This window comes from Dendropsophus ebraccatus, chromosome 7 (genome assembly GCF_027789765.1).
Source record: "Dendropsophus ebraccatus isolate aDenEbr1 chromosome 7, aDenEbr1.pat, whole genome shotgun sequence".
NCBI lineage: Eukaryota > Metazoa > Chordata > Amphibia > Anura > Hylidae > Dendropsophus > Dendropsophus ebraccatus.
In genome coordinates, this window is record NC_091460.1 from 134,026,168 (window position 1) to 134,045,967 (window position 19,800).

Sequence of the window (19,800 nt, forward strand, 5' to 3'; positions counted from 1 at the left end):
TGGGGTGACTTAGGGTCCTATTCCATGGCCCGATCAATAATGTAAACGAGCGCCGATCTGCTAGATCGGCGTTCATTTACTGGGCCCATTACACAACCCGATAATCGTTTAGCAGGGGCTGCAGGGACATCGTTACCTTGCAGCCCTTGTTTAAACACCATACATTACCTACATATGTTGCAGGGCTTCTCCTGCGCTCCTTCTTCCTCCCGATCGCGTGTGCAGCAGCAGCTTCGGTGCGGCCTGTCTGAGCTGACAGACCGCTCAGCCAATCACTGGCCATGGCGGTCCTGGCCAGTGATTGGCTGAGCAGTCTGTGAGCTAAGACAGGCCGCACCGAAGCTGCTACTGCACGCGGGACCGGGAGGAAGAAGGAGCGCAGGAGAAGACCTGCAACATGCTTAGGTAATGTATGGTGTGAGTGAAATCGTTGGTTGTCCGTTATTCATTACACTGTGTGCATTGGGCATCAGTCTTCCCATTGACTTTAATGCATTGCCATTGCAGTCAGTTAAATCTCCCCCAAACGGACATTATTTTAAATATGAAAATCGTCCGCCTTTTCAATATTTTTGACGTTGTGTGAACATAGCCTAAGGATGGTTTTTAGCAGATTGCGGATGCCAAAATGCGGACACAAATTTCAGTCAGCAGAAATATACTGATGTGTGAACGCGGCCTTATCAATAGGATTTCTTCTCCTACACACTGCTGATAGTAAGCATGTCCCACCTTGCTTCTAATGTCCCTGTCTTCGGGGCTAGCATAGGGCAGGTTTCACTGACTCCTCTCTGCAATTGCTTCTGTCTTGGAATGTCCGTGGTTTTCATTATTGACCAACTGCTTGGAATATTTCCTATATTGCATCTTTAGCTTGTCAATCATAGTTATTGAACTGTGTGTCTGTGGCGGAGCTCTGTCTTGTTGCCACAATGAAGTTCTTCCAGAAGATAATTACAATGGTTCTAGACTTCGTGCATACCACATTGTCAGCCTGCTATTATCTTCTTCACTGTCTCATTGTGTCAAATACAATATTAAATGACATATATTGATGTCTCTACATCAGTATTACAATAGTACAGATGGGGCAGGGATGTAGGTTTATCAATGCATATTCTTACCATCTCATAGTCCTGGTATATAGTACAAAATACAAACTGTTACCTGTGCAGCTCTTTTGTGTCTCCATGTTGCCTTTTAGGAAGTTTTTCTTTTTCTTTCAAATCAGCTAGTTTCAGACAATTATATAGATTTGTAATTTACTTCTGTTAAAAAAATCCAAAATCTTCCAATACTTATCAGCTGCTGTATGTCCTGCAGGAAGTGGTGTTTTCTTTCCAGTCTGACACAGTGCTCTCTGCTGCCACCTCTGTCCATGTCAGGAACTGTCCAAAGCAGCAGCAAATTCCCATAGAAAATCTCTCCTTCTCTGGACAGTTCCTGTCTTGGACAGAGGTGGCAGCGGAGAGCCCTGTGCCAGACTAAAAATAATACACCACTTTTTGCAGGACATACAGCAGCTGATAAGTATGGGAAGACTTGAGATTTTTTAAATAGAAGTAAATTACAAATCTATATAACTTTCTGAAACCAGTTAATTTATAATAAAAAGGATTTTCATCAGAGTACCCCTTTAAGCTAAACCGAAGTCATGCAGACAATTTGAAAGGTTCTGAGTACAGATTCTGAGGTTACAACTCCACCCTTCATATATGCAAAGCTCCAAACCAAGGAGGTCAGCGAGTTCAATCCCGCAGAAAGCGACCCGCTCCTAGACAACTAGTAATCCTCTGTTCCCATGGCCGGAGAGATTCCTGAGTTCTCCTAACCCCGCCGCTTCTGTCTCCTTTCAAGTATGCTGCGGCTTTCTCCACAGATGCTTAGCTTGTTTGTGTTCTTTCTTAAATAACTTGCTGAAAATCTTGTAACACTAGAGGCGATGAGTTGGCTCCATTATTGATTATTGATTGCATTTTCGGATGTGTTCACACATTCAGGTTTTTCATTGCAGTTATTGCATACACAGTCCGGGACAGATCATAAAAAGAAGAGACTGAAGCTTCTCCACTCTCTGAATCCATTCTGGGCTTTGTATTTTTTATTGCCATTAAAAACCTGAGCTCCCCTAATATTTATTACAGAAGACGTCTATAAGATCTGTGCAATGGTTTACAGATTATTCAGATAGGATCATTCTCATTCTGTAGCAGAATAACCTTTGGCACCAGGGTCTAGGTGTGACTGCTACCACAGCACTCTATATAATGCCACCCCTCATAACATCAGTATAGGAGAAGCAGTTGTCCACTTCAATGTTAACATTAGTTTAAAATTCCTTCCTTAAAGGGGTATCCCACTGAAACATAATTTCATATGTTGTTGCCTATTATAAGACTAATAAGTCCTTTCATACTTTTTATTATCTATTCAGTCTCCTTCCCCCAGTTCTGAGCTGCTGCTTTCTGTTGAAAACACAAAAATCTGTGTGTGAGCTTTTCTCTCTGTCTGCCCCTCCTCCCTTCTGAGACTGCTGATGTAAACTAGTCCCTAGCTGACTGTATCTGCAACATTGTATCTTCTTTGTAATGCTGGGAGGGTTAATCTGAGGTCAATTTGCTGATGAACTCCTCCCAGGAGTTCATGAATAATCCTTCCAGCAATACAAAGATAAAGTTGCAGCTGAAGCCAGCCAGGGACTTGTTTATATCACTGTCTCAGAAGGGAGGGGGGAGGAGGCGGAGACAGAGAGAAAAGCTCACACACAGATTTTTGTGTCTTCAGCTGAAAGCAGCAGCTGAGAACTGGGGGGAGGAGACTGAATAGATAATAACAAGTATGGAATGAATTGTAAATCTCACCATAGGCAGCAACATATCAAAAAGTTATGTTTGAGTGGAATACCCCTTTAAGTCTGTTTGTATCAGCTAGAACTGACTGTTTCCATTCTCCAAAAAGTACACACAATTTCAGTGATAAGATGGTGGTGCGTAGTGTTGCTCAACACTAGTGGTATGGGATCCCTTACATGCCTCACACCACTGGTGCCTCTACATACCCCGTTGACTTTAAAGGAGAAGTCTGGAGAAAATTTTTATTAAAGTATTGTATTGCCCCCAAAAGTTATACAAATCCCCAATATACACTTATTACGGGAAATGCTTATAAAGTGCTTTTTTCCCTGCACTTACTACTGCATCAAGGCTTCACTTCCTGGATAACATGGGGATGTCACTTCCTGGATAACATGGTGATGTCACTTCCTGGATAACATGGTGATGTCACTTCCTGGATAACATGGTGATGTCACTTCCTTGATAAAATGTTGATGTCACAACCCGACTCCCAGAGCTGTGCGGGCTGTGGCTGCTGAGGAGGATGATGGCAGAGGGATGCTCAGTGTCCCTCCAGTGCCCTGTGTCCCTCAGTGTCCCTCTGCCATTATCCTCTCCAGCAGCCACAGCCCGCACGGCTCTGGGAGTCAGGTTGTGGCATCACTATGTTATCCAGGAAGTGACATCACCATGTAATCCAGGAAGTGACATCACCATTTTATCCAAGAAGTGACATCAATATGTTATCCAGGAAGTGACATCACCATGTAATCCAGGAAGTGACATCACCATTTTATCCAAGAAGTGACATCACTATGTTATCCAGGAAGTGACATCACCATGTTATCCAGGAAGTGACATCACCATGTTATCCAGGAAGTGACATCCCCATGTTATCCAGGAAGGGACATCACCATGTTATCCAGGAAGTGAAGCCTTGATGCAGTAGTAAGTGCAGGGAAAAAAGCACTTTATAAGCATTTCCCGTAATAAGTGTATATTGGTGATTTGTATAACTTTTTGGGGGCAATACAATACTTTAATAAAAAATTTTGCCGGACTTCTCCTTTAATAAGTCCGGCCGTGTTCTCGTCATGGTGTTCGTACATTTTGCATTCTGCACTCTTTTGTCTGGGATCTTGACCGAATCTTCTAACTGAACTTCCAAATGCAGATGTGAACCTAGCCTAAAGGATAGATTGAAGCTCTAACCTAAAAAGCTGTGAAATCCTAGATGCACTGCTGGAAGTAATAAAATGGTTTAATGCACTAGTAAAATAACCAAAACACACCAGAGCCTTGGCATTGCTATTATGCCGCTAACCCAAATAACTGAGGAGGAGAAAACCCTCAAAACAGGAGTCTAAAAATTGATGGTGAAAGCAAAGACATAAAACATCTATGGATCCTCATATGTTCATACGGTTAATAAATCTGGTGGTTATTAAATCCACAATATTAAGAGGAGAGGAGGAGAGTCATTGGCATAGCCCAAATAGAGGGATGCTTGGAGGCCTAATACCATGCAGAATTACAAACCACACACACTAACTGGTTATATTCCTATTTATACTCATTGATTATTGAGTCCTGGTAAAAGATCTATTTTTCTTATAACCGTTGGGTTATTTTTAAGTTGTAATGAAGCTTTTTATTACTATGAATGTATGGTGTTACTGTAGTGCTTTTGTTGGTTTTCAGGCTGCCACTTGTCTGCTATAGGCCACCTAAACTGTTGTGATTGTGCAGTATATTAAAGGGGTATTCCACTTAAACATAACTTTTCATATGTTGCTGCCCATGGTGAGACTAACAATTCCTTCCATACTTGTTATTATCTATTCAGTCTCCTTCCCCCAGTTCTCAACTGCTGCTTTCTGCTAAAGACACTAAAATCTGTGTGTGAGCTTTTCTCTCTGTCTCCCCCTCCTTCCCCCTCCCTTCTGAGACAGCTGATGTAAGCAAGTCCCTATTGGCAACTTTGTAATGCCGGGAGGGATAATCACTGTAAGTTGTGACATGGGATCGGGCACCTGGTGTCTGTATGGTAATGTTTGAAGATAGAGAAGAAGGAGTTGACTTTCTAAGAGGAGAGTGCCGCCTGCAGTTTCGAACTGGCCCACCGGAGGACCGGAGAACCCTCCGGTGGGCCCCCAGCTTTAGAACCTGCACAAACACTGACGGACATGTCTTTTCTCACTGGTTTGTCATTGGTGGGCCCCCAGGATCATTTCCTCTGGTGGCCCCAGATACCCTATTCCGACACTGGCAGCCTGACTAATTGAGTACTGATGCAGCAGATGTCATACGGGATAGGGGCCCCTGCGGTGACAATAATTACCCATCATAGATACAGGAGTCATACAGTAAACTGAAATGGTTCCTGTTTGGCAAATCTTTAAAATTAATGACGTAAACTTCAAACTCATTCTCCTCCAGGCCACATTTGTGACTGGCAATAATGGCGAACGTCTACTCTGAATTGGACGTTCTTTACACTTAAATTGCCAAGTCCGAAGCAATGCTATCACTAGGTCTTTTAATTCCATCAGATTTCACGGCCCCTCTCTCATTGCAGAGGTCTGGAGCAGATCTGCCATAGTTATTATAACCTCCTGACTTCAAAGGCAGCATGGAGAAGCAATGGTCTGAGCACAGCAGAGCTGGATGTCTCTCGGTGTAGCAGACATTCCTGGCTCCTAATCTGCCGCAGCTCTGAATCACAGCTCTTGTATCAGGCCGCTGTGAACCTACGGCCCTGGCGCCTCCAGGACATTCCTCAACAGGAAGCCCAATGTTTTAATGTTAGGCTGAGAGGAAAACCTTCCCAGGAAGAGCAACCTGGACCAAACCCTTTGAACGTCTGGGATGAAAAGGCTGAAAGTAAATAAAATCTGTGGGGTGCTCTTGTGTTTCTGCACAGTCCTCTTGGAGAGAGTTAACTCTTGTTCAAGAAGAGAAGTCAAGACGGCCTCGGACTGTAGGGAAAGTGGGTTGTACCACCATTCTGTGTAATATCAAAAATAGATAGATAGATAGATAGATAGATAGATAGGAGATAGATAGATAGATAGATAGATAGGAGATAGATAGATAGATAGATAGATAGATAGATAGGAGATAGATAGATAGATAGATAGATAGATAGATAGATAGATAGATAGATAGATAGGAGATAGATAGATAGATAGATAGATATATGATAGATAGATAGATAGATAGATAGATAGAAGATAGATAGATAGATAGATAGATAGATAGATAGATAGATAGATAGGAGATAGATAGATAGATAGATAGGAGATAGATAGATAGATAGATAGATAGATAGATAGATAGATAGGAGATAGATAGATAGATGATAGATAGAAGATAGATAGATAGATAGAAGATAGATAGATAGATAGATAGATAGATAGATAGATAGATAGATAATAGATATATGATAGATAGGAGATAGATAGATAGATGATAGATAGATAGATAGATAGATAGATAGAAAATAGATAGATAGATAGATAGATAGATAGAAGATAGATAGATAGATAGATAGATAGATAGATAGATAGAAAGTAGCAAGAGTCCGCAGCACACCAATATCAAAAGTGAGTAGTGGTTTATTCCATCAACAAGGTACAACGTTTCAATGCAATCCCAAATCATTTTCAAGTGATAGATAGATAGGAGATAGATAGATAGATAGATAGATAGATAATAGATAGATAGATAATAGATGATAGATAGATAGATAGATAGATAGATAGATAGATAGATAGATAGATAGATAGGAGATAGATAGATAGGAGATAGATAGATAGATAGATAGATAGATAGATAGATAGATAGATAGGAGATAGATAGATATATAGATAGATAGGAGATAGATAGATAGATAGATAGAAAGATAGATAGATTGATAGATAGGAGATAGATAGATAGGAGATAGATAATAGATAGAAGATAGATAGATAGGAGATAGATAGATAGGAGATAGATAGATATATAGATAGATAGATAGATAGATGGATAATAGATAGCGATAGGGTTGAGATAAATTGTTAAAAAAGATACAATAGAGACAACTCAGATGGGCGGATGATTTAAATACATTTCTAAAGAAATTGGTTAAAGATGGTAAGAGATTTTTTGCATAATTCAAACATCATGATGCCAGTCGGTTAATTTATTGGAATCTCAGGTAGACATAGCGGCATTCATGTAGTAAGAGCTCCCTCGTGTGTCTGCTCACCATCTGTAATAGTAGAAAAGAAGACCAAATCTCTTCAGCTCTAATACAATTCCAATGCTTTATTTATATTCCAATAAAACACCAACGTGTTTCCAAACCCTACTGGTTTCTTCATCATGATTTCTGTGTAACAAACACATACAAATATAAACAAGGACATTTTAGTTACAAACAGTTAGTGACATAAAGATTATAACTTTGCTTATATAATTATATCCGCATCGATATGCTTATTCTCTACATATAGAGTTGTGGTGGCTTGTGTCCTCTACTGAACACCATTTATAATGTAGTAGTTTGTTTTTATCCTGCATCTTGCCATGATCTGTAATGTTCGCCTATCTTCCATTTGGGTTGTATAAACCTATACCGTTTAAAACCACAACTGTAGATAGTATAAAAGTATAAAAATTCTCCGGCATTCACTGTTATGTCCAGGGTTTAAAGGGGTTGTCCAGCGAAAATCTTTTTCTTTCAAATCAACTGGTTTCAGAAAATTATATAGATTTGTAATTCACTTCTATTTAAAAATCTCAAGTCTTCCAGTACTTATCAGCTGCTGTGTGTCCTGCAGGAAGTGGTGACACAGTGCTCTCTGCTGCCACCTCTGTCCGAGACAGGAACTGTCCAGAGCAGGAAAGGGGATTTACTACTGCTCTGGACAGTTCCTGTCTCGGACAGAGGTGGCAGCAGAGAACACTGTCTAAGAATGGAGATAATTCACTATTTCCTGCAGGACATACAGCAGCTGATCAGTAGAGGAAGACTGGAGATTTTGTAAATAGAAGCAAATTACAAATCTATATAACTTTCTGAAACCAGTTGATTTAAAAAAAAAAAGATTTTTTTTTCCTTATAAGGAATAGCATCCGTCCATTGTATATTGGGCTTAGCATTGATCAGACAACTTCATATAATAAGATGATTGATGAAATACTTACCTGTAATACTTACCTGTATTTTATTTATTTTTCAGGGTCGAAAAAAAATTCCTTCTCAGCGTGTAAAGCAAAGGCAGCCACAGCAGGAGGACTCTTGGAGATGGAAGCCTGTTAAACTCCCCAACTTCTCCATTAACAGTACCGCGATCCCCAAGGAGTCTGCTAAATGACAATGACATGCCACTGCTAGAGACACTGTACCGTATAGACAATCACTGCCTGTAGATTGGCACCACTGGTACCCGGGGGCCTTCATGTGCCACAGCTAGATCCCCAAGGACGGAAGACATTGCAAGATTCATCAGGATATTATCCATCACATTCATACTTCCTACCTGCAGTGTTTACTGCATACGGGAAGTTCTTGAAGTGACGCAGCCACAGACCAAACAGAGAGCTGACATTGGACAGAAACCATGGACAAAGGCAAACCTCTTTTATTTAAGAATGGAGCAAAAGGATCAACTGTTTTTTTTTTTTTATCATTGTATTGTTTATTATCTCCATAAAACTTGAATGCTTTTATATATCAGATTTAGGATTGATTGATGTATATTTTATTAGTCAGGGTATAAAATAAGTTCCTTCCTGTCCCCTCACCTCACTTCCTGCAAAAAAAAAAAAAAAAAAAAACGGTAAAAAAAAAAATTGTGATTTTTTTTTTTTTTTTTTTTTTTAATTCTCTACTTAGGGATGGATAAGCAGCCTTGGTTGCTTCCATTGTGATAAAAAAGGGTATGAAATATAAAGTATTAAAAATATATAGAGTTGTTTTTTTTGCCGAGACGATATGTGACATCGATGTCGAAGTCGTATATCGGTAAGACGGGCAGGTGTCCTTAAATTCTTACATTTTTTTTAGAAATTAGGGGCCCTCTTACATGGTCATTTGTGGAAAATGAATGCGTCACTTAGGAAGAAGTGTAGAAGCCACGACTTATAATTAATGCAGTATACGATATACCTACTGGATTAGAAGAATAAGGCCCTGTTCACATTAGCGTCCATTTATAAGACACAAATGTCGATGTATCCTGATAGGCCTAATGGGTTGCAAGAGCTATTCTAAGAAATATTGGAAATCCTAATGGCAAGTGTGAACAGATTGTAACCCATTGATCTTGTGTAGCCATTGATAGAATATATCATTGAGCCCATGTGACATGCCAAAGCCCTCCTATTGGCACTCAATAGTGTTATTGTCCATTGCCATTGGGCCATCAGTCTTATGTGTTGTGCAGAAGGTGACAATATAAAGGTGCAATTCATGTCACTTGCCATAGATGGCGCCATCCAACTGTGCGCCCAGCCCCCATCTTTGCTTCTTCGACAAAATTTAAGCCGATCCCTTAATTTTTCACAAATAACCATAACCTCTGTCTTATATCTGTTTGTATTATGTCAAACACATATATTTAATATATAATTCATCTTGTAGGAAGACGTGCAGAGTCTTATATTTGGCCCCAACCTGGATTATCATCCCATAAGCCACAAGGAAAGGGGTGATGCAGTTTTGTGCATTACTCCTCAATACTTTATTAAAAAAGAAAAAGAAAAAAAAAAAAAAAAAAGGAGCCCAGCACTTGGATTCATTGTTACAATGTAAATTGTTCTGTATCGTATTTGTTTTTTTTTTTCCTCTGCTAACCTATAGTGGGATTTGATGCCAGTTGTAAAAAAAAAAAAAAAAAAAAAAAAAGACAAAAAAATAATAATTTTGATGTGTCCCTTTATTGATAGCAAAGTAAAGGCTTTGCAGAAAGAAAACTTGTCAATTCAACTTTTTTTTTTTTTTGGTCATTCCAATATGAGTTAATGTGCTGAGCATATGTTTTTAAAAAAATAAAAAGCTTTGTAATAAAAGAGAAAAAATACTATACCATTTGTTGCTAAGGAAATCCATGGCGTGGCCTTTTTTTTTGTTGTTCATAGACATAAGTTATTTATCACATACGTGGCAGAAGGCATTGTAATCTAATGCACGGAGCTGAAGTTTCACAATAATTTAGAGGATTGTGGAGTGGATAAATGGGTTGTCCGGGACTTAAAGTGTAACTGTTATTTAAATGTCACTTTTCAGGAATCAATAAATATTATTAGTACAGGCGATTTTAAGAAACTCTGTAATAAGTTTTATTAAGCAAAACAGTTTCCTTCTGTACTCAAAAAGCTGTTTTCCTACCTCCCCCTCTCTTCAGAAGAAGCAGGATTTCTTTGTCCATTATGGTTTATGGACGGGGGAGGGGCTGAGGGGGGTGAGTGAGCACGGAGAGGAGAAAAGGCAGCACTGAAAAACACTACATCCTGCAATCTTCTCTCACCAAGCTCCCAGGCTAGCAGTGACCTTTCTGACCTGTGAATCCAGTGTTTCAGTTGCCCAGTCTGCAAACTATACAGCTGCTTCTCTGCTCTCCCTGCTCACTCACCCCTCTTGACCCCTCCCCTCTCCTCTAGGTTTAAATGGACAGGGGAGGGGGGGTGTATAGGAAAACAGCTTTTTGAGTACAGAAAAAGGTTGTTGTTTTTTTTGCTTAATAAAACCTATTACACTTTTCTTAAAATTGCTTGTACTATTGATTTTTGCAAAAATAGTTTAAATGACAGTAGCACTTTAAACATTGATGACCTGTTCTTAGGATAGACTGTCCATATTGGATAATGGGTGTTGGATCTATGGGACCCTTGCTGATCAGCACAATAAAGGTACGGGCATTCAGTAACAATAGTAGACCTACATGGATTGTTACAATCTAGTACTAAACAGTTCACCCAATGCTTAAAGGGGTTGTGTTGTGAAGCACAGTTGGTAAAATCAGATTTGCCCCCATATTGTTGAGTCTAATAGCTGCGAGTTTTCTATCTAGTTTTAGCCATTTATATTTCTCCTTGTGCTTGATAAATTTATCACGTCCTAAGAATTGCGCAGAGTTTGTTTTTGTCTAAGTGAAATTTTTCACCTGGTTCAAACCAGACCTAGGCCTGTGCTAGTAGGGGCGAATTTTAAATTTTTGTGCACATATTAAATAAGGTGCTAATACTTAGGTAAATTAATTAGCGTATAGATTACTGGTTCATAAAGATCGCTTAGACCAAAAAAAATGGGTGAAACCAACACTTATTAACCGAAAAATAGGCGCAAAGCCCTGGATAAATGTCCCCCTATATCTGTCTTCCTAAATAGTGAGACTGGCTCAGTTGCCCCTAGCAACCAATCAGATTCCACCTTTCATTTTCCAAAGAGTCTGTGAGGAATGGAAAGTGGAATCTGATTGGTTGCTAGGGGCTACTGAGCCAGATTCACTTGACACCATGTTTGATAAATCTCCCCCTTTGGTGATTTGCATATTGCGCGCACACAGCTTTGGGCGATGATTTCTCCACGCTGGTACTGGGTTCAGGAGCAGAACTTCCAGGAAGGGACTCCACCGAGGGGGCTTGGGCAGACTCTGGCCCCGGCAGCCGGGGTGACAGGTTCCCTTTAAAGAGGATGTACCACCTGGTACATCCTCTTTAACCTGAACCCACCTATCGAACGGCGCCGGCACAGGGAAGCCGGTGCCGCGGTCCATTTTTCGGACCGAGGCCCCGTTCCCATGCACGGCGCCGTTCTATGCACGGGAACCGGCCGGTCCTCAAGCACTGGAGGCCGGACCGCCCGCCCCCAGTGGGAGGGAATGCCCTCCCCTGTATGATTCGGCTCCCTTAGAATGAACGGAGCCACGTCATACAGGACAGGGAAGATAATTGAGGAAGCTCACAGCTCAGCTTCCCCTTCCTTGTGGAATAACCTTTGCAAAGGACAAAAAGTATACACATCAATACTTTCACATTCATGTCCATGGTTGTGTGTAGAGATGAGCAAAGCGATTCCAGCTAATCAAAATTTGCTGCGAATTTGCTGTGAATTTGCTGCCAATTCATCAAGGAAATTTGCAAAAAAAAAAAAACACTAAATGGCGGCTGCACATGCTGTCTGGAGCGTCACTGGGTGGGAGAAAGGATTAACCATAATCCCTAGCGTCTGTCCAATCAGCTGCAGGCCCCTCTGTGATGTCAGCACCTTCCCCTCTATATAAGGAGGTTCGGTAACGGAGGCGGCCAGTCGGCTGTGTGTGGAAGAGAGAGCAGGATGGGAGCAGGCAGTTACAGCAGAGCAGGGAGAGACTAACAGAGCGATATAGGGACAGAGAGGAGAGGAGGGCTGATTGTGGGGGATTGTTTGTCGTAGCTGCCAAACAAGTGTTGAGTTTACCAAGTAACACAGTCCATATTATTTACTCACTGGGTACTGTACACTCCTGTTGAATTATACCAATTTACTGGGATTAGTGAATGGAGCGTGCGCCATAACAAATTCGTCCTCCTGTAATAGTCCCAGTACTGTAGCGACTATAGTTTTGGCTGTTTTATTGAAATTCGTTAAGTTTCGATTCACTAATATTAATGAATTTGACCCGAAAATTTCCGTCTGCTTCATTCCTCTGTAGTTGTGTGCTGTTGCCTATGTCCATCAGACTTGCTGTAAAGCATGCCTCTAAATGCTCTTAAAAAAAACAGCTCAGGCAAGATGGCTGCCCCCATAATAATGTTCACAAATTACAAAAAATTACAACCAGGAAATATTAACAGATTAGAAGAAAAACAGGTTTCAATATCTACAGCTCTAACCAGTAAAAACAAAAACCTAAACAGTACATGCTCTTTAAAAGCAATCCTCAAAGAATCTCAAAGAATTATAATGTGGTTGGCGTGACGGAAATTTTAAAGTTTGTGGACGACTATTTCCTGCACAAGTAAATGATACTCTGGGCACCTGTGATTTAAGGATACGCCTATGTTCCGGTTGGCACGCTTCTGTTTATTTGGACTCTGCCAAGGATTATGCCTGAGTTACAACCTGAATATGCAAAAGAAGAGCCCGTGGAGCCTCAATAAAGAGTCTCGAAACACAGGACTAGCCAGATATCCCTCCAGGAAGGACCCAGTCAAGGGATAGCTCCTGTAGGGAAACCACCAAAACCACCATATTAAGTGGCCCTATAAGTCAATGTAATGACAAGGGAAAAACCAAGGCCAGGTAACCATCCACAGACAGCTGTTTCAGGGGTGTTGCACCTCATCAGTGTGGAGCAGGATTCTGGCTAGGTGGGAGTAATGCCTAGTAAAGAGCCATAAGAGAAACTGATCGCTAATGTCAGGGAGACCAGCCAAACGATAACACTGTCGGCTGCTAATGAAAGCGCTCAATGCAGTGAAATCCTAGGTGCATTGCCCCCTGGGAAACATGAATATGCAAAAAGAAGAGCCCGTGGAGCCTCATTAAAGAGTCTTGAAACAAAGGGCTAGCTAGATATCCCTCCGGGAAGGACCAGCCAAGGGGTGGCTCCTGTAGGGAAACCACCATATTAAGTGGCCCTATAAGTCAATGTAATGACAAGGGAAAAAACCAAGGCTAGGTAACCATCCACAGACAGCTGTTTCAGGGTTTTGCCCCTCATCAGTGTGGAGCAGGATTCTGGCTAGGTGGGAGCAATGCCTAGTAGAGCCATAAGAGAAATAGATCGCTGATCTCAGAGAGACCCTGGGAAACATGAATATGCAAATAAAAAAGAGCCTGTGGAGCCTCATTGAAGAGTCTCGAAACACAGGACTAGCCAGATATCCCTCCGGGAAGGACTAGCAGCCGGCAGTGTTATCATTTGGCTGGTCTCCCTGGGATCAGTGATCTGTTTCTCTGAGTTAAAACCTATTGCCATCTTTACATTACCAAATCTCAGTAGAAATCCAGTAGATAGGATCAATTGCTCAACTGTGCAAAGCCGAAACATTAATCCAGACTTTTCCGGAAATCTCCGTTCATTGAGTGTGGTTCTTGGCGCTTGTGAAAAGAGCCTCAATCCAGAAAGAAGAAGAAGAAGGCTCTTTACAAGAAGCTCTATTAAACTCACGACCACTTTTTCCAAAACAGTAACCTGATCCTCCGAGTAGTCAGAATAACACCTAATAATACAGACCAGAGCAGAGACAGTGGGAAGACTGGACATTACAAGTGAATGTCATCCTTCACCGGGCGTCCATACAATGTAGAAGATGGGATGAAATAAAAAGCGCAGGATAGGATTTTCCTGTGGTCGGGAGAACTGGCAGTGATCGCCTCCGCCAACTCATTGACTGTCAAATGATCTCGGCAGTGTTCTTACAGAATGATGAATAAGACCTGGGAAGTGGGACAGAAAACTGCAAGGATCCAAAACAAGCACAGAACACTGACTGGAAATCAAATGTTTTGCTTATATCTTTGGCTTGAAAATGGCTGACCAAGTATAAAAAAAAAAAAAAAAATCTACTCCTTCTAAAACAAACAGCTATTTCAGGGCTAAATATAGAAGCTCCCTGCAAATGTACCATAGAGAGGCCTGGGCCGCTTAGTGGCTGCCTGGAACATCTGCAATGTATTTTATGGGTATTTACATTCTCCAGACTATAAGGGATAGGTTATATCAAGAGCAGGCCGTAACTAGCTGAAACATAACTTTTGATATGTTGCTGTCCATAGTGAGATTAACAATTCGTTCCACACTTGTTATTATCTATTCAGTCTCCTTCCCCCAGTTCTGAGCTGAAGACACAAAAACTGTGCATTAGCTTTTCTCTGTTTCCCCCTCCTCCCTTCTGAGACGGATGATGTAAACAAGTGCCTGGCTGGCTGTACCTGCAGCTTTGTAGCTTCTTGGTAATGCCAGGAGGGCTAATTTGAGATCAAGTTGTGTTTAACCCTCCAAGCATTACAAAGTTGCAGACAGGGACTTGTTTACATCAGCTGTCTCAGAAGGGAAGGGGGGGGGGAGACGGAGAGAAAAGCTCATACACAGGTTTTCATGTCTTCAGCAGAAAGCAGCAGCTCACAACTGGGGGAAGGAGACTGAATAGATAAGAACAAGCATGTAATGAATTGTTAGTCTCACCATGGGCAGCAACATATAAAAAGTTATGTTTGGGTGGAATACCCCTTTAAGCTGATTTCAACTATTGCTATGTGTTCTTTTTTTGTTTTTTTGGATGGTGGGGAAAAAACCAAAGTACCCTTGTTCAGATTTCAACCAAGGACTCCAATGTTGCATACAATAATAGTAATATCGGCTGTAGAAACATATCAAACAGTGGCTGTTGTTTATACAATGTGTGAACATAGCCTGAAACAGAAATCCACAGAAAACTTGCTCACTTGATTTGATGTTGCACTTCTGGGTCACCTGTTCACATGGTCATAATTTCCATAAAGCGAAAATCCTGCTGCAAGAAGGCAAGCCGTCTCCAATAAAGTGGTCATTCAGGTATACTGTATCTTGCAAATAGGCTTGTGTGCTCAAGGAAAACCACAGAAACATATTGAGGATATAGAAACTCCTTGCAGATGGAGACTCGTTTGAATGAAACCAGTGCACTTAAAGGGGTACTCCGGCGAAAATCTTTTTCTTTTAAATCAACTGGTGCCAGAAAGTTATATAGATTTGTAATTTGTAAACAGAAGTAAATTACAAATCTATGTAAACCTTCTAAAACCAGTTGATTTGAAAGAAAAAGATTTTCGCTGGAGTACCCCTTGAAAGTGTTACTGTTGTGTTTTTTTTTTTTTTTCCTGCAGAAATCAATAGTCCAGGCGATTTTAAGAAACTTTGTAATTGGGTTTATTAGGCAAATCTGCCATTATCTGCATTCAAAAAGACTTTCCCCAGGTCCCCCCCCCCCTCCTCTCTCACATTCACTGCTCCTTATCAGGAAATCTCGACTCTTTTACATCAGTCAAGCCCTGTCTGTTCTATGGAGAGGGGAGGGGGAGGAGGGAGATTAGCCACCAGCAGAGAACAAAGGATTACACAGTGGAGCCTGTGTGAACGCCAGTATGAAGAGGTCAGAGATGTCAGTGCTGACTGTCAGAGGAGATAGCCCGGTGATGTAGCTGTAAATTAACTCTTTGTTGTCCTGTTTTGGTGCCTCATCTCCCTCCACCCCTCCCCTCTCCGTAGAAAACCATGAAGACAGGGGGGAGAGCTTCAGACTGCTTTTTCATAATAAAAATGCATTTTTCGGCTAATAAACCCAATTACAACGTTTCTTAAAATTGATTTCTGCAAAAAAAAAAAAATTTAAACGAATATAAAGGCTATAGTGAGGGAAAGAAGACTATCCACTTTGCTGCCATGCTGAAAGAATAGATCTTTATTTAGGATTACAATGAATTTGCCCCGATAACTCTGTGTATGGCAACAAGCTTTCTCTATGTGTTTACGCCGTCTGTGTATAGAAGACTGAGGATCGTCAAGCAGTTGTGGCTTCTGTTATAGAAGAGATTAGAGCAGCGTAAGTTATTTGAAACCTCGCGGCCTCTTTTCAAAGGCATTGAGATATTTTATTGTTTAATCTGTTTTTAATTTTGACACATATCCGTTTCCCATTTGGAATCCTTCGGAGTAAACCAGAACCATCTGACCATCTGCCGCCTTAAATATAGGGTGGTGGATGCGGCCTTGGCAGGCTCATCCCCTCCTGCCCTCTGCAGACGGTTATGCTTATAGTAATGCTGCTGCTAATGGCCGTCATATTGTTATGGTTACATCCCAGGAAATAGGGGCAGCCTAATGCAAACAATCAGGATGTCTACAGGGAGCTGCAGGTCAGGCTCATACTACAATCCCAAAAAATCAGCTTTCTTTGTAAGGGTTAGGAGCGTAATGTAACTTTACTGGCTGTAATATGGCAAGAAAAGCCAGAAACTTTGGGGCGATAACTATGGGAAATGTATATTTATTAGAGATGAGCGCAACTCCAACACGCTCAGCATTTATATCCATGTTTTTCAGGACCCCCTATGGCAGGGATGCCTCTACAGCTGTTGCAAATCTACAACTCCCATCATGCCTGGACAGCCAAAGCTTTAGCATTTAGTGTAAAGAACAATACGTGCATTCATCAATGTCAACTAGAACAACTTTCAATGTGAAAGCAGGAGAGATGGTTTCCAGCTGTCTGTTGTCTGGGCTTTAAAGCGGTTGTTCACCCAAAAAAATTCTGTCATATCAACTGGTGCCAAAAAGTACCAGAGATTTGTAATTTACTTCTATAAAAAAAAATCTCGTCACTGTCGTTTACTTTTTTTTTTTGCAGAAATCAATAGTCCAGGCGATTTTAAGAAACTTTGTAATTGGGTTTATTAGGCAAATATGCCATTATCTGCATTCAAAAAGACTTTCCCCATGCCCCCCCCCCTCCCCCTCCTCTCTCTCATTCACTGCTCATTATCAGTAAATCTCGACTCTTACATCAGTCGGGCCCTGTCTGTTCTATGGAGAAGGGAGGGGGGAGGAGGGAGATTAGTCACCAGCAGAGAACAAAGGATTACACAGCAGGAACTGTGTGAAAGCAGATATTCAGAGGTCAGTGACCTCTGAGGAGATAGCCTGGTGACATAGCTGTAAATTAACTATTTGTTGTCCTGTTTTGGTGCCTCATCTCCCTCCACCCCTACCCTCTCCATAGAGAACAATGAAGACAGCGGGGAGAGCCTCAAACTGCTTTCTCATGAATAAAAAAAAAAACATTTTTCGGCTAATAAATCCAATGACAAGTTTCTTAAAATCGCCTGTACCTCTGATTCCTGCAAAAAAAATTTAAACAACAGTGACACTTTAAGTTTTCCAGTACTTATCAGCTATTGTATGTCCTACAGGAAGTGGGTGTGTTCTCTCCAGTTTGACATAGTGCTCTTTGCCGCCACCTCTGTCCATGTCAGGAACTGTCCAGAGCAGTAGCAAATCCCCATAGAAAAACCTATCCTGCTCTCCAGACTGGAAAGAATACACCACTTCCTGCAGGACATACAGCAGCTAATAAGTTCTGGAAGACTTGAGTTTTTTTTAATAGAAGTAAATTACAAATCTCTGGCACTAGTTGCCTTAAAAGAAAAAAAAATTGGTGAACAATCTGCATGATTATTTATCCACTCGAAAAATTAAACTGCAGCATATATGGCAGCAATGTGTAACACATTATCAGTAGAATCGATTTTAGAAAATAAATTATTAAGTTTTTATTCACTTTACATAGAATTCAGTCTTTATTGGGTTACTGCTAGGAAGGAATAAGAGCGAGAACAAAACAGGTCGTCCTGCTGCATCATCCATGGGAAGTGCCTGTTTGCCAAACAGACTTCTAAGGGCAGGTAGCAGCCGCCGCTGTTATCTCCCCAAACAAGAAGCCGCCTTAGAAAGTAGAAGCGGCTACATGGTGAGTTTCCTTCCTTGCTCGGTTTCCTAGAAGCAGCAGGTAAGACGTGTGTCACTGCCGCCTGACATGTATTTATAACTCTGCGGCCGCTTCCTGCTGTCAAGCTTAAAAAAAAAAAAAAAAATACAAAATACATGTACGATAGATATAAAGTGGTGGAGTCTGGGCGAGCGGGGGTTAACAAGTCAGGCTTTGTCTGCACAGGCTCATTAAAAAAAAAATATATATATTTTTTTTTTTTGGCCATTTTGTCCCTTCTTTTACTAGCCTTATGCTGGGTTTACACGGAACGATTATCGTTCGAATTTTTGCAATAACGTTTGCATTTGAGAAATAATCGTACCGTGTAAACACAGCAAATGATCAAACGACGAGCGAGAAGTCGTTGATTTTGATCTTTCAACATGTTCTCGAAGAGTCGTTCGCTGAAAGTTCGCAGATCGCTTCGTGTAAACAGTCTTTCACCGATTTGCCCTATGTAAAAGATGGGCTTAAGTGATCTTAAAAACGTTCGCAATAATGATTTTTTAACGATTTATTCGTCTAAACGCTGATCGTTATAAAAATCGTTAAACGATGGATTGGGCGTATCATCGCTCCGTGTAAACGTAGCATTACTTGTAGACATTTTCTGGGCTACAGGAAAGGCAGCAGTATGTATTATTGGCCATTTGTTGCCCAAAATATCTTCCAAATTACGACCATATCTACAGTACATTAAAAGTGTCACTGTCATTACAAAAAACTTGTCACATCATAGAGACTTGCCAAAAGTTTTTGATCGGTCCTAGTGTTCAGACCCGTACCGATTGGGAGAATGAGCCGGGAGAGATGCGCTCTGCAGCGCATCCTCTCCCCTCTCTGAGTTAGAAAAAAAAGAATCAGGGTCCGTAGAGCTCCATTATAAGGGTGGGTTCACACTACGGAATCTGCGCGGAAAAGTTCCGGCAGATTCCGTCGCTAACGCTTACCTGTCTGTGCTCCCGTTTCAGTCTTCGGATCCCTGCTTACCGACGGCCCGCTCAACCAATCACTAGCTGCATCGGGAAAGCTCAGTGATTGGTGCGATGAGGGAGCGTGGGCAAAAAGAATGTTACTAAGTATTGCAGAGGATTTACTGCAAAATGTTGTTTGTTTTTTTTCACCCCATTACTTTTGCTCAATAGACCTCATTCACACGTCCGCAAAATGTGCTATTGCTATTAATAGGACCATTCGCACATCCGCAAGTTTTGGCTGCACATTTGCGTGACACAAAAAACAAAAATAAAAAGGACAAGTTGTAGTGTTGGACCACAATTGCAGCATGTTTCCTCTATAAAAATCTCATTTCTATGGCGCTGCTAGGGATCCCGGCCGGAGTATATACTATGGGGAAAATTTATCAAACATGGTGTAAAGTGAAACTGGCCCAGTTGCCCCTAGCAACCAATCAGATTCCACCTTTCATTCCTCACAGACTCTTTGGAAAATGAAAGGTGGAATCTGA

The 19,800-nt window shown here is 41.1% G+C and overlaps 2 protein-coding genes across 8 annotated transcripts in view; one reads left to right on the plus strand and one right to left on the minus strand.

The window, feature by feature from the left end:
- Positions 1–9,866, plus strand: part of LEF1 (lymphoid enhancer binding factor 1) — a 104,924-nt gene extending 95,058 nt beyond the window's left edge. For 4 of the 5 annotated variants that reach the window (XM_069978530.1, XM_069978529.1, XM_069978533.1 and 1 more), the window contains one exon: positions 8,060–9,866. In XM_069978530.1, coding sequence (XP_069834631.1) covers positions 8,060–8,139 — 80 coding nt within the window. In that variant the 3' untranslated portion in view covers positions 8,140–9,866. The remainder of the gene's footprint in view (positions 1–8,059) is intronic. The other variant, XM_069978531.1, reaches the window with a different exon arrangement.
- RPL34 (ribosomal protein L34) overlaps positions 1–19,800 on the minus strand; it is a 463,668-nt gene that overhangs the window by 287,818 nt on the left and 156,050 nt on the right. The window lies entirely within an intron of this gene.